This window comes from Mugil cephalus, chromosome 18, assembly GCF_022458985.1.
Source record: "Mugil cephalus isolate CIBA_MC_2020 chromosome 18, CIBA_Mcephalus_1.1, whole genome shotgun sequence".
In the NCBI taxonomy this organism is placed as follows: Eukaryota; Metazoa; Chordata; class Actinopteri; order Mugiliformes; family Mugilidae; genus Mugil; species Mugil cephalus.
Genome location: NC_061787.1, coordinates 21,774,570 through 21,799,281, shown reverse-complemented (window position 1 = coordinate 21,799,281; position 24,712 = coordinate 21,774,570). Strand labels below are relative to the sequence as shown.

Genomic DNA, 24,712 nt, shown 5'->3' with positions numbered 1-24,712 from the left:
TAAACAGACATTTTGGGAAATACACGTTGATGAGAATCCATATCACTTTAATCCCTCCTTGATCGGGAGGGGAACTTGCTGGGGTTTTTTTTTTCATGTTTTCTAGTGAGACTGTAATGTAAAAATGTTGCTGATTTGCCGTATTTAACAGCTACTCCATGTCCTTTTTGTCTCACTCAGGGGACTGGCAGGGTTATCTCAGCAAGACGTCCGGACTAAATGACAAAATATTCTTATCAGTGGCATTAACAAATCATCTATGGAAACCCAGTCCTATCTGGTAGCCCTTATCAACAAGAGAAAATGATTTGTCAGTGCCCTCCAAAACAAATTGCCGCTGCAAAACGGATTAATACGACACTGCTATAATTCTGGTAACTGCTAGATGGATAGTCTCTATTGTCCCTGAGGGAGATTGGATAAGTCTGTCCACACAAAGAAGAAACACTAAACATACAAGTAACTGCACCGCAACATGCTGAAACATATAACATCTCATGCATCTCGACGGCACGTGCATGAAAACAAATCATCTGCGCTTTATTAAAGTTTGCTCAAAGCTGCAGTGGCAGATGGAGATAAAAAAAAATTTTGAAATAAGGAGAATCTCGCACAATTTGTTCTTTCAAGTGTTAAATCTGTGTATCTGTAAGCTGGTAGCTGTGTGAAAAGTAAATTCAGGGAGCGATCATTATCATTTTCTATTACTTCTGCAGGATGTACTTTAGCTCTGTCTGAAAGGAGCGGGGAGGCTGATGATTATGGAGGCCGCACATTTGATACTGGTAAGTAAGTTTGTGTTTGGAATTAATATTGTGGGGAAAAAGAATCAGGGAACAGTGCTGCAGGATAGAGTGAATTATGCTTTTATATAAAAACAACAGAAGGACAGAGCTCTGAATTTGCATATTATTTGTTTTTTAAGGAACACTTCATCGATAAAAGAACACAGCATCTGAAGCTACATCCAAAGAATTTACATTTCCTCTGATGATGATCTGTGTCATCTGACACCAACACTATAAGTTGTTAAAATGTTCATTTAACATGTAGAGGCTGAGTAGTCCTTATCTGTCATTTAAAAAGAGATAGTGGACACAGAACAGAGCTGAACTCTCCTGACCTCTAAACCTAGAGGTTTGCTTTGCTGTGGCACGTCAGTCTCTCTTCTCATGCTTGATTACACTAAGCTGAACAGCCAATCAGAGTGACTGCCCTCATCTGACATGCTCAATTGGCCGAAAAGGCACCGGCAAGAGTCCGCACTGCAACCACTGAAATCTAACTGAGGTAAAATACCTTAAATCGAGGCAAAACATGCTTGTTTTTTTGTCTACTAAGATAATTCTTATTACTAGACACACAGATTTACTTATTTTAAAAAAAAAAATATTGGCGTGTTAAATTTTCCTCTTCTACTGGCAATTTATTTGGCTAATATAAAGTAATATATCAATCAATCTTTGGGTAACTCTTTGTTGTTTTAAGCTGATATATATATATATATTTACACTGCAGCTAGTGAAAAACAATACAGGATGGACTGCAGGAACCATCAGCTGTAGTGAAAGGCAACTTTGTATAAAGAATTTTTCATTTTGCTTTGGTTTCAAAGGTCTGCTAAGAGATTGCTGACTGCAAAATCAGCTTAAAAACATTTGAGATGAAAGGACGTAGAAATAAGAAACGGAAACAAGAACGACCTTGGAATCATGTTTTTGGACTGAATAGAAACTTTAGTCTTATCCCTTAAAATCAGTGTTAGACGGAAAGAAAATGTAAGAGGAGGGCAGAAATGCTGGAAATCACTGGTCTGCCTCAATAATATATCCATGCTGGATGGAAACCGGGCTGTGCTCTCTCTGAGTTATGCCTCTAAACAATTGCTGTAATTGTTTGGTGGCGGGCCCCAATCGATAAAAGGATTATTGGCACTGACAACACATGAGTACATATCAGTGTGTGATCAGTGTCATAACTGGTCTAGTGCAACAATACATTGCATTTAATATCCTTGGACTGCTTTCCAGCCAGCGACAGCCTAAAGCAATTAAAGGCAGAATCAATGCCCTGAGTCAAAACACTGTGACAGCTCTATTATCCCTGGATATAGGAGGGCTAGTGGAGTCCCATTTCTCCTCTTCTCTCGTTTCCTATTTCATGGTGCACAAGTACACACACACACTCTATATTCTCTGACTTCCGTCTGTGAGTATCTTCAGTGGAGCAGATACACTGGCGCTCCGTCACACACATAATACACCGACCTTTGACATTTTCAGCCATTTTCCCCATTTTCCTTTTTTTTCCACCAGCATTCGTGTGCTGAAATACACCTTTTCTAGTATCTTCTTACCTTTTCCCTTATCATCCGCCTGTCTTTGTTCTTTCCCTCCGCCTGTCAGCATCAGTCTTTTTGCAGCCAAAATCCACAGGCATCAACGTCAGCCATGCATCACCGCCGACACCGACAGTGCTTTCATCTAATCACACTCTTTAATATGCCCAGGCTTTTTAGTCCTCTAAGGTATCGTAGGCAAAAAGGATTTTTGGCTACATTTGTTCATTTTGACACATAATACTTTGCTTCATTGACCACTGCAGCTACAGTAAGATTAAAATGATCTCAGATAAATCTTTAAAAATTGCCTTCTGCTTTTTTCTGCAGTGTAACTAGGACACGCTAAGCCAACCAACCAAAGAACTAACCACCATTTAGGACATTTTGGTCACTATTACTGGGAGCGTGAGGGTTGTTATTCTACATTCAAAATCTGAATCTGAGATCTGGCAGCATGGATTGCTCTAAAACGCACCAGAAAATTACACTTTATTTGAAGAGCACGTCATTTTCTGTTCATTTCCTTGGAGATTTCATGTAATCTGGTACTAATGTAGGGAATTAGGCTGTGAGTTTTAGTTCACTGTGGTGAGTTTGGAAGCAGCTGTTTTGGAACCGCTCCAGAGTGATTTCCCAGAAAGAGCTGCCACATGTACTTAAGACACGCGGAAATTTTCAAAGAAGATTTCAAAGAGAATTTTACAATATTTTCACCTTGGAGGGGGGACTTCGGGCCATGACTGAAATCCTAACTGTAACCCTGGAAACAACAAATGCATAGTGATGCATTGCTTTTTGTACTCTCTTGGAAGCTGCGTATGAGTACAATGTACAAAGTACAATAAATTAAGTAAAATTGTGTAAATTGACTAGTGACATAGCCATCCATTCAATGTCTGCATTAAACCAAGTAGTCTGATATTGACTAAAATACTTAGCGTTACTCTCGTTTGTATTGTTCAGGGTCTGTTTCCATACCAAACTCTCTATCCACAGCCACACTTGTCCAGAATGAATATCCACATTGATAAACTGTTGACATACTGATAGTAATTTTGTCACAAAGATACGAATGCAGGTATTTGGACAGGGTGGACAGGGTTGTTGGGGCTGTATGAATCTTGAAAGTAACACCTGCAGACATTACTTCCCAAACAACAGTTTCATTTCAGTTTAGGCCCACGTCTAATGGTTTCATCTGCGACATGCGATGATGGGGCATGGAGGGGGGTCGATTCCAGGTTGGACTCACTCACTTTGCTTTTCATCCAGTGTGGAACTGTCAGTGCCGACATGACTGTAAATCAGCCCCCACAGTAACCATCTTGTGTTTATATAGTGCTTTGTACCTACTGGTACTCAAAGCCAATGATGCATCTACCCATTCATTCACACGTTCACAAACCAGTATCTTGTTCAAGGATGCTTGACAATATGTGATTCAGTACTGCTGTATGTGGGGATCAAACTGCTAACCCTCAGGCTCATGGACAACCCTCTTTACTTTCATCCTTTGGAGTCCATCAATCTCCATATTGACAACAATCAGCCCAGTCTCATGAGAGTTTGTGACATAGTCATAAAATTTGTGTCTTTGAAGTCATTCTTTTCATTTATTTGTGAACAGAGCATGGCTTTGTAAGTAACATACAACCTTTCAATTGACAGCAACTTCTGCACCTGCACCACATATCTGAAATGGTGGATTCTACCCTAGTTTTGTTGCCTAAACCGAACCAAACCAACAAACGTTTTATTTGATTTTTCAATCCGGAGCAAAGTGCTTGGTCCCGTGAACACACATTACCCTTCAGTGCTGGCCAGGCTAAACACCTGTGGACCTGGTGGAGATGAACAGTGCTCTTAATCTTCAGATGATGGCAGTGGAGAGCCCTGTTGTTGTTGCTTTCATGCTTCCTATAATTTCCCAGCAATCTGTCAGTTCCGCTTGCTGAAAAGCCGGTCGGACAGCTGCTTCTGCTGCTGATTCAACGTGATGTGTCGCCCAAACGACCACTGATGAGGGGCGACCACAGCCAACAGACAAAGCCAAACAAACTGCCAAAGCTAAAGGCTGCAATCAGTCACAGATGCTCAAAAAAATCCCACCAACGTTTGAATACCTTTTAAAAATCATCAAATGTGACGTTCTAAGTCTTTTTTTTTCTGTAGTTACTTACAGGTTATTAAAAAAAAAGGTTTGATATCTTTTCTATATCTATTTTATGAGGTATTTTACATGAATGATGTCAGTTTTTGCCAGTATCCCTGTAAGCTCTGTACTATTTATTCATTAAAAATGAAAGGAAAATCACCTTTACTTCACCCACTGGGAAAATATATTCATAAATTCATGTTTCAGATCCCGTCCAGAAACATGTGCGTAAGTCAAAACGAACAAGTGCACCCAGTGTAAAATTCAGTCAAAAAAATAACCAATGCAATTGCCCCGTTCAGCTGTGCTGCTTTGTCTCAGCTGTCCATCAACACACTGAAGGATCATGTCTATGGCTTGCATCATGTTTTAATGCTGGTAGACAGACTGATTAGTGCGACGCCTGAGGAAGTCACACTCTATGCTGTGTTTTTACATGTTTTTCTTTTTTTTTTTCCAGTTCACTGCCACTAGGTTGTCTTAATGATGTGTAGCAGGTCCTGCTGCCTGCAAGCACCACTGCACACACGAGCATCGTTACTTAACACGCATCTCTTACGAACATTTACACTGATCACGCATAAGATTGTGACCCCCTTCTTAATATTCTCTAGATAACAGTTGTGACTCATCAGGGAATGGACAAGGGTCTTCTGAGGGTGTCCTGTGGTGCCGGTAACAGAATGTTGTTAGTGGGGGCCTTTGGGTCCTATGGGTTGAGGGGAGGGGCCTCTGTGGATCATCCCACAGGTACTTGGATCAGTTTGAGATCTAGTGAACATCTATATGTGTAATCTACATGTCTAAGTAACACCCACATGAATGACATTTCCAAAGGTTTCCCAGCAGAACACTGAACTGTCATAAGATGGTCACTTCTTCTTTAAGTGGTCATATTGTTATGGCTGATCTGTGGATGCCCTGCTCGACATTTGTGACATCCCATAAGTCCCACAAGCCTTAGGACATTTGTGAACAGATTAATTTTGCCTATTCCTTCAGAATGAAAGGTCAGTGAAAGGATCAGTTTGACATTTCTTGAGTATCTGATGGTTTTGCTGTGATATGCTATCACGTATCACATGATATCATTGTTGTCAATGTGTGCACAGAATCCTTATATACACAGCTACTAGAAGGCTACAGACTATTACTATTTCTATCCAGACACACGTCGGCCTAACAAAATTGTTCCATGTACTGCAAGTGCTGCTGGAGTCTTGACATAATAAATAAATGAATCAGAAAAAAAAACAGTGGATATTTTTCATGTGAAGAAAAAAAAACAAGAATAAAAATAAAAATGAGATTTTTAATGGAAATAGAAGAAAACAGCTTCAGCAGCAAGGAAACACGAGTGGGAATCACAGTGGGGAATGTGACATGCTATTTCTTAAAAAAAAAAAAAAAAAAAACAGGACAGAGGATAAAAGGAGACTAATATGAGTTGGAAAATATTATTGGGCATATTGCAAATAAAAAAATAATGAAAAACGTCTAAAGCTTCCTGTTTTAACATCGAATGATTCACCAGGATTCACTATGGCATATGCACAACAAGATATGCACAACAAATCCTGAAAGTTTTTTTTTCCTTGGCCAACAATCTCGAGAAGAACATGAAAAAAAAAAACAACAAATCTGATGACACTTGGTGTAAAAGACAGCTTAGCAGCAGCGTGTGTGTGTGTGTTAAGTCTCTGTGTTTTTGCCTTTCTTATGACTTTGAGGAGAAAGATCTGAAAGCTGTTCAGGGCACGTTATCTCAGTAATGTATTCATGTTCAGTTACATCCCCACAAAGCAAACAGAAGGGTAAAAAAAAAACATCTGTTCAATGGGGGCCGACAGCCGCGACTCCCCTGGTGGGCTAATCCAGCTCTACTACTGTTTATCATCAGAAATGACTGTACTATTTCTGGTATCTCGAAGGGTTCCAATGAGTCACTCTCTACAAATTTGCAGCAGCTATTTGATATTTTGTCAGTGCGGCTCCAGTCTCAGCTGGCACTCGTCTGGACAAGTGGCTCCGACTCGCTGCAGACAAAGTCGAAGATAATTATGTCGACTTTGCGTTTGGGTTGGGAAAAGATTTAAAACCTTTCTCCGGAAACCTTTAATGGTGAACTTCTGCCAAGACCTTATTTATACATCTAAACGCTGCGATTCAGTCGACGTCCTTTTGTGCCGTTGTTTAAAACATTATATGTATGAATAGAGTGGAAATGTAAATCGTGTTCATTGATATTAAATAGGGAACAATATAGAAAATCTAAAAATCTGGCAACTTGTGCATAATTGTCTGCGTCTCAGAGAAGATAGGTGAACAAAGGGACTCCAATCCATTAGACAAATTAATCATGGTAGGCAATAAAAGTCCACTACATTAGATCTAAGCTCCTCAGGGAAAGCATTATGGGCCATGAGTCCTGTACGATAAAACAAATCATCTACCAGTCTTCCTCTGGCAATAAGCTGCTACCATTATGATCTGAAGTTAAACTCAAAGCAATACTGTCTTTCTCATATATGTGTATATATATATATATATATATATATATATGTACTGCTGTGCTGCCCTCCAACTTATAACCTCACGAAGAAACCACTTGTGTAATTTTACATGCAAGTAATTCATCATCTGATAACCTAATTAGCACATTAATCGCAAGTATAATAAATTCTAACACCGAGATTTACACTATATTTGTATTTGCTGTTGACTTTAAACACCATCAGGAAAAATGGATGGTGTTGGTTCCTTTCCCGCCATATTTCACTGTGTTCACATACAACAACATGCAAATTTGGCAATCATCTAAGCTCTCTCTAAAATGTCTGAAGTTTTTTCACAGTAGACCTGAAAGCGCTGTGCATTTTAAGTTGAGTGTGAAAAAAGAAAAAAAGAGAGCGAGAGAAGGGGAAAAGAAAATCTGCACTAAACACACAAATGCTGGGTTTCAAAAGCTAACATGAGCTAATCATGTGTCATTACCGCGGGATCAAATGATGGGAACTTCAATGCGTTTCCTGTCTTCAAAGCTGAGATTTTTTATTTATTTATTATATTTTTTTCCAGGATTTTGAATCTGGATGGATTACATTCATAACTCACAACCTTCCTCCTTCCTCCTGGCTCCTCGCTGTTTCCTGACCTGTTAAAGCCACCACCTGCTGATTGGTGGGAAAAAATGTGAAGCTGTGCGCGCTGTAGTAGCAGCATGCTCGTGAGTGTGCCTACCCGCGTACAGGACATGCACTTGAAAAAGTTTAGTCCAAGTCGTCAAAAACTCCGCAGGATAACTTTAACTAAAGTCTTGTACGCTCGACACTTTTAATATTCAAATGGTTGATGTATGGTGTTTTTTTTTTCTTCATGTGCATTTGTTTCTGCCACCGTTCCGCACCGAGCCTTTGTGTTCAAGACACTGTCCAGCCACTGACTTTGATAAATTTAAGCTCATTATAAAAATCAATTAACAGAGTCTTGAAACGCAGTTGAGTTGTGTAATTTATCACAGTGGACATTATGCATTATGTTTTGTTTTTTTTTGTTTATGTTTTTTTCCGTTTTAAGAACAGATTGATTCAAAAATTTTCCAGTCCTTAGCCACATGATAAAATGTTTGCTTCATTCACGGTTAGCGTTAGCAATTCAATTCATTCATTTTAGACATGAAACTGTTCAAGCAAATATTCTCTAAAAGCATCAATATACTGCTTAAGCAGTTACACAAAGATCGATCATAGTCTTAATTAGTTCCTCATTAATTATCATCATATCGGGCTTTAAGGTGTGTTGAATATGAGTCCTTGGATATCTTAAAGATGATTTTCCAAGTTGAAACTGGTAGCTACAACGCGTCTTGGAAAGGTTCTCAGTCATCAAGGTCATGGTTTATCCAGAAACTTTAAAAACTGGAGGTGAAATTGGAGGAAACTGGAGATGATAGATGGATATTTTGCATAGCAGATACATCCCTCAGCCATCTAAAGACCTATTTTACTGTTATTTTATGCTAATCCCAAACAGTAAAGAGACAACTGCAACCCTTTTCCTACCTGCTGTGTTGTTTATTTCAATTCTTATTAAAAACAGACTAAGCAGAAGAGTCTGCATCATGTTTGACATATTTGACGTACCAGTCTGAACAATCTTTTGGACAAACCTGTCTTAACCCTTCTCCCGTCTGTGTGCTGCTTCTTAGTGCAAAGATTCCAGCGCTGCTTGAAACCTATACTGCATCTGCAGGAGTGCGAGGCACTCTCATAAAACATGCCTGTGGCTCCAAAAACCTCGTTACTAATTTAAGAAGGGAACAGTTCCTCTGAAAGTGTTACCTGCTAGTGCACTCTGTGCCTAATAACTTTCAAGATATGTATCAGACTGAATCATTGAAATACAATTTAGGAAGCTCTAGTGAAAGCACTAGTGAAAATAGTATAAGGTCAAAATCTCATCTCATCTTCTGCTACTGCTTATCCTGACTAGCCTAACTAGCATGTCTTTGGAGGTGGAAGGAAAATGGAGTACCCGGAGAAAACCCACACGGACCCACGGAGAACATCCAAACTCCCCCTAGAAAGACCCGAGCTGGACTCAAACCCAGACCTTCTCACTAGCAGGCATCATTGCTGATCCAAGTCCAAACTATGTGATTATAAGCAAGATAATGCACATTGATAAACAGATTGATAATTTACCGTTACAGTAAACCAATTTAGAACCACTGATTCAAGTTAAGTTACGGTTGGTGGCATATTTTCTGATCCCAGAACCCTCTAATGGATCCTGTCAGGGTTTTATAATTAATCACATCTATGGCTGTTTAAGCAGGAAAACCTCTATCTTAAAATTTTAAAAATGAAAGTGTCCATGTGAAAAACAGGCTACACTGCACCATGCAATATTACTGGGAAGAGAAGGGCACTGCAACGTGGCTGACATCAAAGGAATCATCTGTGGGCATTTAGAGGGACGTCTGATTCAATTTGAAAAGTACTTGTCTGAGTCTGACAACTGCCGCTGTGACACCCAATGGATTCGGTTTCCTTTTGGTGCCAGTGTAACGGAGGGGTCAAGAAGACCAGTGACAGCAAAGGATCCCCTGATTGAATTATCTGCGGATGCTGTTGGGAAAAGAAAAGAAAAAAAAAAAAGGCACATGTAAACTCCGCCCCAGCTCCGACAACCAAAAGCAATAAAGTGAGTTTGCCTTTTACGCCCATGCCTCTGTGACAGCGGATTCTCCACCCTTGTGCACGATAAGAACAAATGTAATGTCAAGCTTGAAGATGGGAAAAAACAAAGGGTCTGTGTCAAATCTAAAAGAAAAGAAGAGTGGAATGTGCGTGAAGCTCTGGACGTTCACGCTTGCAGACGGGAAATCATTTTAAAACCATAAGAACCTTTATTTGAAACATTGTTACGACTTGAAAATGAGATGGAGATGCAGAGATTGCCTCAGAAGAAGTGGGAAAATTGCACGGGCATCATATTCAGAGGCAGCAGCAGCAGCAGGTCCTATTTGTGATGCAGACCTCACTGGCTTATCAGGAATAGAAGATGACGAAGAAAAAAAACAGAGCTCCTGCATCAGATCCATGTTACAAAAGAGAGATGTGTGTATAAGCTGATTTCCACGGTGTTAAAGTCACGGTGAACCTTAACACCTCCATCATTACCCCGGTATTATAATCTGCCTCTGCTATCAAAAAGCGAGGACACACCATCTCCCTAATCCCTGTTTAATTTCCTGTCCCTCTGTGATGTATATAAACCCTTTTTTTTTTTCCTGCCATCGCTGGCCCATTATCTTCCTCTGATTAAAGCACTGAGATGAATATGGTGGATTAAGGAGAATCTGTTGGTAAATATATTGGCTGCAGCAGATGAAAAGACGTGACAGAGTAGCAGAGATTGGCGTGCATGTCGATAGACTGTCAATGTTTTTTATTTGTTGTTTTTTTTTTTTCTTTCTGAATCAATAATATATGTGGAAACGGCTTCTGGCACAGACTGCGATGACAAGTTGACCTTTAGTGCATTTAAAATAGCGATTACAGAAACTCTCACCCAGGTAAATCTCCATCTTATCTCCTTACTGTGGCACTGATGGATGCAATGAAAGGAGCTTCTTTTTAATAGTTGTAGTATTTTTTTTATCTAGCGAGTTTTTCTTAGGAAATCATGCATTTATATCAACAGTGTGTTAGAAGAGATCATCATCAAGTTTTTAGCGCCAATGTGTACAAAAAGGACACATTGAGCGTGGGGGGGGGGGGGGCACATTCAAGAACTGAATCTTACAACTGAATTCAAATAATTTACAGTGCTTTAAATAATTTAATCTGATGCTAATTTATGGCACTGGGGTTGTGCCACAAAAGGAGCCCCCTGTGTGACTGGAGGAGGGTGAGACTGAATAATTTAGCCGGTGATAAACTCGCGACTGGCACGATTATAACGAGCATGTGAGGTGCACATCATCACAGATAGAAATCTAAAATAAAGGGTTGACAGCACATGGGGCTCAGTGCAGTACAAAATAAAAGCAACATTTATGTTGATTTTAAGTTTAAGCAGTGGGTGGCGCCAGACTATTTTAGGTCTGATCATTTCATTAAGGGGCGTGTTTCAGCTGACAAAGAGCAAAGAAAAAAAAAAGTTTTCCGCCCAATTGGGTAATCCTTCAACCAATCAGAAACATTTTGCTGTTAACATATTGAACTCCATGGTGCTCAGATGCCTACGACTATGTCGATTGTTCTTCTGACCATAACCCTCAGCATAATCAGTTCCTAATGCAGCTGTTCCAGACCGAATTTCTGTCCCACAAAATAGTAGATGGTGGATGTACGCTGCAGCATAACTCCTCCTATTGGTGCTTGAGGGGCTGTTTGATTTGTGAGTTTTCATTAGAGACCAAGAGGCCTCGGTATTAAAACTTTTGTGATTTTAATAAAGAAAAAACAGACAAAGATGTTGCCGCCATTAGACATTTAGTGTAACAGTCTGAGCATGTTTTTTTTTTTTTTTTTGCAAATTTATAAAATTCACCAACTCCTTCTTCCAACAGTGACCCCTTGGATTGTCACTTTTTTTTTTGACATTTTGAATCAGTAATATACATTTGCGTCCTTCCTTACTGTTTTGTTCCACCTAAGTCTGCAGTCCCGTTTAATGTGAATATAAGTGTGGTTACCAAGGTGCGAATGAACAGCCCTACCACCAATCAGAGCTGACTTGTTCATGGCAGTCAAGTGACGTGCATGACTCAGTCACTGTTACTCTTCGGTCTATCACCGCATGAAGCCCTGCACCAAAATGGCTTGATTGGCCTGGGAGATTTTCACTGGAGCAAAATTAGTTCCCAATGGAGAGACAGTGGACGTCCAGGCCACAGGACACACTGCTTAAAATCACAAGTCTTACTAATAAACAGATAATTATCCATTCATAGCTGCTGAAGTAGTATCTTTTTTTCCCACCCTCACAGTGGAGAAACGGCGACAGCTTGCTCCACTGATGCATCAGTGAGTCTACTGTGTTCATGTCATACAGTCTGGCCAACACGCGTCTGGAGGTGTCCAGATACACACAGGACTGTAAATGAGGATTTGTTTTGCGTCCACGTAGGAATCTCTTCCAGAATGTTCCCCAGAGGCCTCGTGCATCCTTATTGCATCACACCTACCATATGTTTTTTCCATCTGCCCATCCCTTTTATCTCTCCCGCCATCATCTCAGCCCCTGCACAGCACATGAATGGGCTCGACATGGCCGAAGCTGCCCTGGCTCGAACAACAGAGCCATTTAAAGTTCCACATCACGGTTTTCCTGGCACGTTGGTAAGGAGAATTCAAAGGAGGAGGGGGGATGCGACTGTGCAGGAATGGAAAGGAGAGGCCTTATTTATTAACCCGGTTTACGGGTTTGCACAGTGCATGTGATTCTTTCTCGATTTTTTTTTAAATTATTTAACTTTTTGAAATGTGTGAAAACCACATCTTCAAATAAGACCAGGAAAAAAAATCCCAGGAATTGTAAGGCTGGAAGGGAAACCTAATACCATTAAAGGCAAACCAAATTAAAAATGTGAAAATCCTACACCGTTAAAATACTTGAAAGGGTAAAAAATCTTCTCTGTGACCTTCAAATTTCAAAACGCATTATGTTTGTGGTGCGTGGCAGTCCAATGAGTCATTCCAGCCCTTTGATTCTCAAAGAAGAGAAAAGCAGACAGGCATCTGAATCTGATTTATCATTATAGAGAAGCAGCACTTTTTTTTTTTTTTTTTGCTGAGATACAGCAGAGTCGGCTGACGGAGCTCCTTCTATCATTGCCTCTGACACTAGAACAGTCAATCATAAACCATAACACTCACCCCAGCACCATTATAAAAGAATAAATGCCCACTAACTAGAAAACCATGGCATAACCTTTCTCCACTGTTTTCCTCAGTGTTCAGCATTTAACAAGAAATGATCTGCTTTTCACGGTCCACCATTTAAAGGATGAGCCCTACATTCACTGAAAATTGTATTCTGCATGTGAGGCATGGGTGGTTCTTATTCTTTCTTATGCTTCGAATAAAGATAACGTCCATATGTCTCATCGGACGGGGCCAGTGGAAAGAGGCACATTGTGACCCGCAGGCTGTAGCAGGTGTGGAAGCTGAAAACGTGTCAGGAATGCACTGAAGAGGTTTACGTACCAGGATTAGTAGTTTCTACCATAGACTGTACAAAGGTGGCCGGCAGAACTGCTCCTCAAACATGAAGCCAAAGAAAGTAGAGCTCCCCCTGGTGACTGGCTGCACTATAGGTCATAAGCTCCACATATTGGGGCCAAAAAGTCAAATATATTCTTTTTTTCAAGGATGGTTTCAGTCATTTGAGGTAGTTAATATAATGATGATGTTAAAGTGTCATTTTTTTTTTTTTTGGTTAAGTTTCAATCTCCGGTGCATGGACCACATTTCAAAGTCACATTCACACACCAGTGCCCAGCTCCAGTACTCCTGGAGCTGGACACTGGTGTGTGAATGTATGCGCCTGCGTAAGTGCAAATAGGTGTCAATTAGGTATGTCCCAGGTGGTATCGGGACCAGGCATTGGAAATCAGTCTTTAGCAAAGTCTGACCTACTGTAATAATTTACAATATTTTAGGTCTATCATAAACCAAAACCATGTCCCTGTAGCGTCAAAATATCTTCTCCCTCTCTTGTTTTAGTGGCAGTTGGCTAGCGTCAAAGCTGCCAAAAGTAGGAGAGGAGGAACCACTTGACTAAACATCATACAGCAGTTAGTAACTAGTTGAGGTGGTTTCAGGAGATCATCATTCAATACTAAACAGTATCTATGGAGTCCACTCAGGCAAAGCAACAACAACAACAACAGTTTATGGCCGCGTTGGATGACCAGAACATTTCTGGAGTAGGGAACACAAGGTACGGACTGCCCTCTACACACTACATGTACAGAATGATTTATTGAACTTTAACAATCTCCAGTGGAATAATAAATTTGGTTATTTAAGGATCGGCCCATACTGACTATTAAAAAAAATTGTATCAAATCTTGGGAAGAAAATAAAAATGTCTTCAGGACATCCCCAGCCTCATCGTGATTGAGAACCAAGAACATTCACCAGGCCCTTGTCAGCCGTCAGTCAAGCACAGACACCAAAGCTCTGAGTCCAAAGATGTAATTCTGACCAGTTTCTCATTTCAGTGTCTTGCTTCTTCCTTTTAACAGTAAAAAAAAAAGCATTCAGTATCACTTCTTTGACCACTAGTTGACTTATTATTGTTTACGTTCCATGAGTCATGTCTCCAGTATGAGTCAGAGACACCGAGGCTTAAACTAGCCGTACAGTACGCACTTTGACGACATCAAGATAAATGACGCAGATTCTTTTTACGCCCAGCTGCTTCAGCTCCCCATTGTTGAGCAGTCAATTCATCACGCATTTTATTTTTAAATTGTGCATCCACCGATGGCTGCTCTACATGTTTGCCACGTCTACAGCAAACCTTAGAGAAGTGGTGAGACTTGATGCCGGTGGAGTGAGCTAACTTACACTGATTTCACAAAAATAAATAAAGAAATGAATAATACAAAAAGCTTTCTTCCATGACTGGTGCCTGTAGTGGAGCTTGACAGTGAGTGCTCCACAGTCCACTAGACGGAAATGAAAGCAGCAGGCTCTTTCATGTGTCGGTGCGTGTTCGCACACAAACAGCAGCCTCCTGTGGAGAATGGCGTTCAGCGCAAACCGTTTGGAAACCATTACAGATCATTACAGACGTGTGCGTGCGTAGGGGGGCGACGGGGCTGATGAGAGCAGTTACCGGAACTATGCCCGGTGCATCCTATTGACTCCGGGAGCAGTTATCTCAGCCTGGGTGTGGGAGAAGGTTGCGCAAGTGGCAGCCGGGCTGTGATGGAGGGGCGGAGAGGCAGACACAGTAAGGTCACTGTGAGAGCACGGCGGCCGATGGATTTTATGCTTCCTTGCTGATACACCCAGTGGATTTATAAACTCACTTGTTAAGAGAGGTAAAGCTCACCGTGGCTTGAGTGCGTTTTGGTCAAAGTGCGCCGGTGGATGTTTTATGTAATGGTCGTTTGTATTCTTACTGCAGGCCTCGGCTGATCCTGGCAGAGGGCGGCCACGCATCACGCCTGCCTTTTTTTCTCATTTGTGTCGCTGGTAACGCCGCCTTTTAGCAACACACAGGTCAGGTAAATCCAGGCTAGACTCGAGCAGCAGCCATTCATGTCCTCTGGCTGGTATTTGAGGAATAAAATGTGGTATGAATTTTTAAACAGCGCACATCTGCGTTGAGTATCCAGCATCATCTCTGATTATTTGCGCCTCCGCTTGCTCCAGCTTTGAAATTCATGCTGTCAAGGTGTGTAGGCTCTCTGATATTGCAGATATGCAAAGGCGTATTTTTTCCCCGCTAACCCGCAGGATTAAACCGATTCAAAGACGTTTTTATTTGTATGCGTTCATTCAGAGGAATAATAAATGCACGACTGAAAACTTGGCAAGCGTTTGCTGCAAGGATCAGAACAGTTACGTCCGAGGATAAAACTCAGCTTTTTCTCCCCCTTTTCCCCGTTTTATCCAAACGTAATCCTACTCCAAATAGAATTACCAGTGGACAGGGTGGTAAAGATTTACTCAATAAATTGATCTGATGGCAAACAACAGCAGCCGGATTAGCTGGATAAAAAAGAGAGATCAAACCCCAAGAAGATTCGAATCCACCTCTTCAGAGTGAGAGGGATTTAGAGTCTGAAACCAAAGTGGAAAATCACTAATGTATTTTAAATTGAAATACATGGAAATGGGGCCCTGTCTACCGTGTGTGACATACCCTTCAGATATTTCCAATACCCAAGAGGCCATGTACCGTTCTTTCTAAGCTTTCCGCGTTTAGAGGGGAGGTCAAAGCAGCAGAGCAGAAAGCCACAGCCTCAGGATATACTGATTTAGTGTTTATATATTTATTACCTCCACCAGTGAAAGCGCCCACACAGATGCACCTCTGGTTTTTATGTACGACATCACGAGAGTAACTACAGCACTCACTGATATGTGATGCGATTTAGGTGGGCTGACTAGATAACCTGGATGTATGAAGTCCGGTAATATTAAGTTAAGCTTCACAGGCTCCTCGGCCTTTGCAACGTGTTTTGACAGGAAGCTGAACACGGGAACACAACATTTACAGTAGACATGACATTATGATAAGGTCCTATGAGTGATGATAATCATTTAATGATTAAGAAAAAATTATTAAGAAAAAATTAATAAATGTATTACCAATGTTCATGCTTAAGAAATTCATTGATATCTGTGTTCCCACAGCCTCCCTAAAAGACAGCAACGTTCTGTCCAATAAACTAGTTCATCTTTAAATGTAGACACCCGCTATTATCATATTTCCACCGTACAATCAGATTTTTAGCTTTCATCAACACTTCAGCCCTCCGCCTCTAACACCTGCATTTCTTAGCACCACTACTGCGTTTCCTCCACAACCAAAGGACACAGCTTCCCTCTGCATTACTTCATCCTGCACATATATATATATTTTTTTTCTCAAGCGCAGCATCCTCATGTGTCTTGTTTTTCAAGAACTATCCTCTGATTACAGTTTGCCATTGTTCACGATATTAGTAAATCTCATGTGTACTTAGCATCTTTGCTAAGTACACATGCTGACTTGCTGACATAATTTAAAAAAACAAAAAACAAATAAAACTTTCACAGTTTTTCTTCTCTTATCTTATTCTATTTGTAGTTAACTGATATTCTTACACTGTCAATAAATCTTATCTTTTCTTATTTTAGGGACTATATATAAAAACATATAGATGGTGATGATGATGATGATGCTGATCTCACTCATCTCCATGTCCAGCTGCTGCTGAGATGACCAGACGGTTTCCCCTAGCAACCTCCCATCTTTAATTAGGCTGACATTTGGTTTAAAAAACTAGAAGTCTTTACTTTATCATTATTATTTTTAACATTTTTATATTTTTTTTCACAAAACAATATTAATTAGTCACTAAAGTTTGGCACAGCCACGGTAAATCTATGTTTTTTTTCTTTTCACATTAATAGTTCAGCTTATATTTTTGCATTGTCTTATCTAAATGTTGGACTTTTTGAACCTTAATAACAGAGACAACCCTGGACTCTCCGCTTCAACTATTGTCAGTTTCCTGTGTTTTTTGTACCTCACCATCAACTCAACCTCCTCACAACGCAGTCTGGTAAAGTAGATCGTTGAACCAGCAGTAATTATCGAAGCATATTATGGTGAAATAAATCTAAAGGCAAAATAGACAGCATGCATTTAAATTCAAAGCCATTTAAGAAAATCTCTCACAATACACTCTATAAAGAGCTGCACTGTAGCGTTGTCATCCGTCATGAAAAAACAAATACTACATGTTCAGATATAGAGTGTGTATCACAGCCCACACTGTCACTATGCACTGTAGTTAAAAGACTGCATCCAGAATGCCACATATGCTGATGACCCCTCGTTTCAGCAGCAATCTGCTCCTCTTCTCTAACAGCAAATGTTTAGTTCTCACTCGCTCCCCTCCTCTCTGTGAATCCGTGCCCTTTTTTTTTTCTCTTTTTTTCCCCGTTTCCTTCTTGAATCAACAACATTGCCAGTGTGGCAAATCCTGTCAACAGCATGGCTCGTCTTTGTCATGAAAGTTTCGAACATTTTGTTTCTGCCCGTCTCTGTTTGCGCATAATTACGAAGCGGCAGCGTGTCTTTTTATAATCCCGGAGAAGAATCATTTACCGCTTGTTGTGGAAGCCGAGGCCAAATAGACGCTCTCTTGTATTGACATGTTTGTTTTCTTTTCCATTTCCCTAATCTGGGTCTGAGGCAGTTTCAGAGATTGTCATTGTCGTTGTTGTTGTTGTTTTATTATTCATCATCTGTTCTTTCTAATGGTAGTGTGATTTAGTGGACGTGGCACAAACTAAACACACACTTACGTTTAATTCATATGTAAAAATAAATATTTGTGCAACCAAGCAAAAACGTTAAACGTGTATTATTTTATTTATTTGTTGTTATTTTAAATAGTTGAGCAGTTTTATTATTGTATTTTAAGATAGCTAGTGAAAATTTGCCAGTTCACCAACAATTCCACATTTGATGAAAACACATGTAGAATATTTCCAGCAGTAACTGTGCAGATAAACACTGTTAGAATAAGAAGAAGCGATGAGACAGGTCCTCTCCTGTGGAACCAGCTCCCGGTTTGGGTTTGGGAGGCAGACACCGTCTCTACGTTTAAGGTCAGGCTTAAGACTTTCCTTTTTGACTGAATAAACTGATCAGGAAGGCTGGCTCTGTCACTGGCTGCGCACAGGAAACTTTAGAGGTGGTGGTGGAGAGGAGGACACTCTCCATACAATAGACAGACAACAGAGCTCCTCAAGAGATTCAGACAACTTCAGCATATGACAGATGACACTCTGGATTGTATTTATTTATTTATTTTGCACATGGTTGTTTGGTTATTGGTTGTAAATCCATATAATTTCACAGCATGTTTTAGGGTTGATTTTATGTATTTATTGTTATATATATTGTATGGTATCGAATGCTCGTACATCGCTGCTGCAATGGTGACATTTTTCAGTTTGGGAGGAATAAAGCATCTATATATATATATATATGTGGTACTGTCAGACAAAATGGAATATAGTGGTTCTCCATTCTGTGGCCTTAACATTTGAGTGCATTCTTTTTCTGGAAGAGATAGGGTACTATAAGCATCGTTGATTCATATATTAATATTTAATGTGTTCACCTCGTTCACATAGATTAGATATAAATTCAGATCATCCCACATTCCCCCACATACAAATTACTAAGTACGTTCAAACGAACGTGTTGAATCTTCTCGTGTTGTCACTGCCATGTTTGCAGAATTCAACTGCTGTCCCATTCCTCAAAACCCTCCAGCCCCAGGCCAGTCTTTGGAAACTTCCACCTGAAAAACGCATCCAACTGTGAGGCCAAAAAAGAACGAGCATGGACTCTATGGATAAGAGGCAATTAGGAGTATTCTGAAACGCTGCGAGTTGTTATGTCCTCATTACAAACCTGAGTGAGGTTTAAATCATTTTAACTTCCATCTATTTAAACCTGTAAATGGCGGATGAAATGACAGCCTTATACAGTTAGTTAGCACTTAGTCGTTGAGTCATAGTACTTTTAGGTGGATTCTTCACTGAATGTGCCACTCACAGCAACCCTCTAAAAACGAGCAGCAGGTTAGATTTTAATGGCAGGTACTTCCTCACTCGCCATCTCTCCATGCAGGCGTTATTAAAAGGGTTGAAAGAAAGATAACATGATAAGATCATTCAGAAATCACCACTCTTGTTCAGTCGCCCTGGACTTTGCAGACTGCAGAAACGTCCTAAGACCACAGCTAAGTATCATGCTTCAAAATGGAAAACATCAGACGTGACGCGGCTGGAGAATCCTGCTTCCTCAGATATATGGAATCCATTTCTCACCTTACTGAGTGGCTCTGGGAACACAGCGTGACTGTTTAATAGCACAGTGGGTGGGTGTTTCTCAGTGTGTCTCGTGATTCTCTTCTTTTGTATTTATTTATTTGTATTTCGGTCTGAATGCAGTTTCTGCTGGTGCATAGGATGTATGTATACTAAGACTAACCGTGTTATACGGGCGCGTGTGGAATCCAAGGAGAACGGATGTTTGCGTAACTGTAACTTACATCTCTAATACAAAAACACTTTTATATATGGCTGTGAAGGATGTAGGGTTCTGTTATACCTTATACACAATGATCCAAAGGGTTGAATAAGAAAAGAAAAAGAAAGCATTCTCAAAGTAAGATGTTTGTGTAGCTGAGTAGTGAAACTTAAGAGTTGAAAAGTATCCACCCACCCAACTATCCATCCATCATCCGACTCCTACTTTCCTTCCTCTGCACCGTTTCAGCTCGGAGCTGCTGTCTCTCTCCATATCGACCCTTCAAAAGATCCAACATCTCTTACATTTCACGCGCGCGGGCCCCAGATTTGCATAAACATTTGCATCCTAAGACACTGCTCGCTCGCCGTTTCTGCTAAATTTCCAGGAGACCAGCTGCTTTCCCCGAGCAGCTTCTCCCACACACAGCCTCGACTCAGGGCCCATTCAGACCGCAGCTCCGCAGGACAAACACTCACACAGCAGCTTTCATTTTCGAGCAGCCTCCTCTGATAAGAAATATGGGTAACAATGTGATGCCGGCATCAATAGGCCACTCCGGCCCCACATCCAAGAGTCACGTGGGATCAAACCCACATCAAAGCCCGGCCGACGCCACTTTCAGAGTCGGGCAACAATGGAACAATAATTAAAGCCACATGGATACCCAGCTTCCCCCTGTCACACAAACATCTCTGTCTTCCTATTTATCGCAGAAATAGAAAGAGCATCGTTTGATGTCTGTCTCGACAATACGCCAGCCTTTCCCAATCTTGACACGCAGCTACCTGCCACACAATGCATAAGCAAGTCGTTGCCATCCATTTAAACGCAGCAAACACATCGAGCCGTTCCCATCCACAGAGCTGCCGATCATTACACGCGAGCAGAGCTGTCATATCCAACAGTAACGCAGCAGCGGTATACAATAAAATGCCAAAGTGCTCTCAACGCACTGTTTAATGAGGCAACATGTGAGAATATGCCTCGGCTGTATTGATTCAGACACTTTCTCCATTCGTGAATAGTCGGGTTCATTTACTTCATTTGTCATGTAATTAATATCCACAACGAGCTCCACCCCCCCCCCCCCCCCCCCCCCCTCTCTCTCTGCCTCTATTATTTTTCCCACACCAGTCTGAATTAATGCTGTTAATGCTTTTCTTGGAGGGACTTCTCTCTGTTCATCACGAGGAGGGATTATTTAAACAGATTCAAGAGCAGAGAGGACGTTTAAACCCAAACCATCAGGCTGAGTGTGGGGAAACTGAGGCTGCACATTAAAACTGCGAGCAAGAAACGTGGGGTTTAAGAAGTTAATGTGGTCGTTTCCAAATAAAAACAGGGTCTGTGTAGATGAGATCTTAACAGTGGTTTCCTATCACATGAGCGCGTTTTAACCTTTAAGAGAGAGAGAGAGCAGTGCAACTGCGCAGGAAGTTTCTGACCACTTCAAGGCAGGAGATGAACATATCTGAAGGTCAAAACATGTCGTTTCTTGTCAGACAGTAGGTCAAAGAAAGCCCTGGCATGAGCGCACGACCTTGCCCGAGAGGGCTGCAACCACATAGCCGCGGCGGTGATGACATAAGGCACTCCTGCGTAATAGCGCAGATACTTTTTGGATGCCCCGATTCCCTTTTGCGAGTGGGTGTGCTTAAAATACAACTCCCACGGCTCTTAGAGGCGAAGAAAAGCAAAAGAGGGTCCAGGCGTACCTCTTGGGCATCGACGTCCTCCTCGCTGTCAGTGGGCTCCGGCGCTTTCACGAACCACCACTGGATCTCCAAATAGACAGACGCGGTTCCGCTCTGGAAAGCGCACGCCATTTCTATGTTTTGTCCCTCTTTAACCGTCATGTTCGAGGGCAGATCCGTGAAGCGACCTGCAGATGAGAGAAGGAGGGGAGGGGTAGGGGTCGTGGGGGGGTAATAATGAGGAGGGCAGTTTGTGTGTGATTTCTACACGCAGAGAATTAATCACTTTCAATGCCTGCTCCGTGGCTGCGGCCATGAAAACGTGAGGACGGCGGGTAATGCTCCTACGGCAGCAGCAGCAGCTGTGCGTTTTTGGAACCTTGATAAAGGTGCGTTTTTGTTTTAATTGAAGGAAATGGGAGCTGCACCCCCACCCCGCCGCCCCCAGTGTCAAGGATACTGAGGCGTCTCCATCGGAAATTTACATAACGCTCCGTGGCATCATGGCTTCATATAAAGACACTTAATTACTGCCTGGCTCGTGGGGAGCTTTTTATGGGATTGTTTCTATTGCCCATTTTACGCGTGCATCTTTCTCTAGACGTTATGAAGACATCTATAACCCAGTTAAACTGATAAATAAACTGGACTGAATGAGGGCGAACACAGAAGAGCAAATGAAAATAAAAAAGAATAACAAATAATACAGGAGTTTGGTTTGTAGCGGACTAAATAAACAAGAAAAAAAACGGGGGGGATTCAGCCTTCAGGAGAATGGTGGCGACATAAAAATGACATTGGTGGGAGACTAAACCACCATGTAGGGCGCATTCTTTCTGACTAATTCAGTTAAGAATCTTTATATGATTATCTGGTGCGTGTGAACGCGGTTGCAAAGAGGAAAAGGCGCAAAGAGACCGTTGGGAAGTGGTGATCTCAGACAGAAGAAGCAGGGCAGACAGGAAACTGGAGCGTCGCTTTCAGCACTACGGACAGCCGCATGCAGCGTCTGTCCGTGGTGCTGAAACCACAGGCTGGACGTCCACTTCTCAAGTTTTAATTCTTTATTAAGTCAGGCTATTTCATGGCGTGGCACAGATGGAAAGGAGGGGATAGAAAAAACATCTGGTCCGCTTTCCTCTGCGCGACGTGAAACGACTTGATTTCAAACAATCACCAGTTGCATTTTTTTCCCTGTCACCATTGGTGGAACGAAAAAAAAAAACGCAACCTTCTTCATCTTTTCACCGGGATGATGCTTCTCCCCCCTCTTTTCAGCGCTCCTCATAACAGTCAAATTCACTTAAAACATTTCCTCCGAACAGCCTCCTTTGCTTCTTGGTTGTACCACCACAGAAAGGCTGCGCACTTTTAACACTCTCCGACCGAGCGGCTCCCACCATCACGCAGGGCATCAAGCCCCCCACCACCCCACCCCCCCTCGACACGATCACGTAGACCATCTCGTTAAGAAAATGTGCAGACCTTACCTTCAAAGGAGAATCCGAATTGAACACAAAATCCGGCTAAGAAAACAAATCCAACAGTGTCATGAGAGGTCCACATCATTCCAATATAGATTGATTCTTCTTCTGCTGCTGCTGCTTCTTTTTTTTCTTTCTTTACATCAGCCGAAGGAGGCAAAAATACGAATCTTTCCAAATAAAATAGCCAACCCGGCTGCAAAATCAAACAGTCGCTGGGCGAGATTGTTTAAACGGAGATTTCCGAAGGTTGAACATGCTGGAAAACTACAGCTTGTCGTTGCTGAAGTTCTGTTTTTTCCCCTTTTTTCCCTCCGTCTTTCTCTCTCGAGCTCTCTCTCGCTCGCTCTCTCTCCGTGTGTCTCTCTGTGCGGGGAGAGACTGTCGACTGCTTGGCTGTACTGAAGTCTGCGAAATAACCGGGCTGCGGTGTTCTTCTGCGCTACCGGAGAGACGTCAGTCTAGTGGATCACTGTGGCATCCACGCACTCCACACCTCTGCGAATCTAGTCCTCACCCGACCCTTTGCACTAACCTGGAAGGCTCAGATGAAAGATAAACACATAATTAATAGTTTTATGTTGACAAACGCACTTTGAATCCAGATAGATATTTAGAACGGACACTTACGCACCTATACAACTATAAACTAAACTGAAGGAAACGTGCCTATTTAGCAGTGTGGGTGTGTCCAGGTCGTAATTGATTATGCAGTCAGGAGCGCGTCTAAGAGCGCATAAAACAATTTGGGAGCAAACAGAGCTGGGTGGGGGTGAGGGGGAGGTGGGTGGAGGTGGACCAACGACCCGGCATGTGAAGGGGAAAGCACAGCATGTCCTGAGTCATTAAGCAAGAATGAATGCCTGAATATTATTACTCTCCTGGGCAGACTGGGAACACTTCGCCCTTTGTCGCAATGGGCACAAATCGTGCCACTTCTAATATTTGCTCTTAATTGAGCCGGGGACCAATCAGGGATCATCCTTTGGGGACCGGAGCTTTACCCTCTGTTAAAACAAGTATCTGTGCGCAGAGGCCTTAAAGTGACTGCAGTTTAACACTGTGGTCTAAAGTCAGATAATTCCTGAGCTTATCTGTTTCACAACGCACACGCGTGTCTTCATTTTACACTTGATTCCATTGTTGTAAATGAACAAAAATAAGCGCAACCTAATGATACAGACTGGATAATGTGATCCCGGCACAGTACTCAGGCATAGGACTCAAGTGTTCTGGCACAAGGACATGTCTTTAATAAGAACAAATGTAGGATAGGAGAGAGTGGACTGCACCTGTAGCGGACAGTGAAAGCAGGTAGGTTAGATGGAGCACTTCAAAAACAGACTAAGTGTCCATTGCTGCTTCACAAGTAAGTTGGAGAGAACACAGTCCTTAGAGTTCAGCTTGATTGAACAATGAGATACAGGTGAGATGGCAGACAACAACAGCAGCTCTGCTCCACACACCTGAGGCAAAAAAAAAAAAAAAAAAGAGAGAGAGAGACAGCCATACAAACACGAACGCAGACCCATGGGGGGCGACAAGTCCTCTCGTGACAAATATCATGCAGTTGAAACCAAGAAGTACAACCAGAGAGGGTTAGGGAGTTTATGGCAGCGTTGGATGACCTGAACATTTCTGGATTAGAGAACTCAAGGTACGAGCTAACCTCTCTACACAGAACTGAATCTAATGGACTCTGGGTGAAGCCAAGACTTCTACAGGGGAGGGAATTTAGGACATTTAA

At 41.7% G+C, this 24,712-nt stretch overlaps 1 protein-coding gene across 1 annotated transcript in view; it reads right to left on the bottom strand.

The window, feature by feature from the left end:
* Positions 1 to 23,579, bottom strand: part of vstm2a (V-set and transmembrane domain containing 2A) — a 75,211-nt gene extending 51,632 nt beyond the window's left edge. Inside the window, exons 1-2 of the mRNA XM_047568516.1 lie at positions 22,972 to 23,579; positions 21,503 to 21,669 (exon numbers count right to left, since the gene is read on the bottom strand). Coding sequence (XP_047424472.1) covers positions 21,503 to 21,669; positions 22,972 to 23,050 — 246 coding nt within the window. The 5' untranslated portion in view covers positions 23,051 to 23,579. The remainder of the gene's footprint in view (positions 1 to 21,502; positions 21,670 to 22,971) is intronic.
* Between the last annotated feature and the right edge of the window lie 1,133 nt (positions 23,580 to 24,712).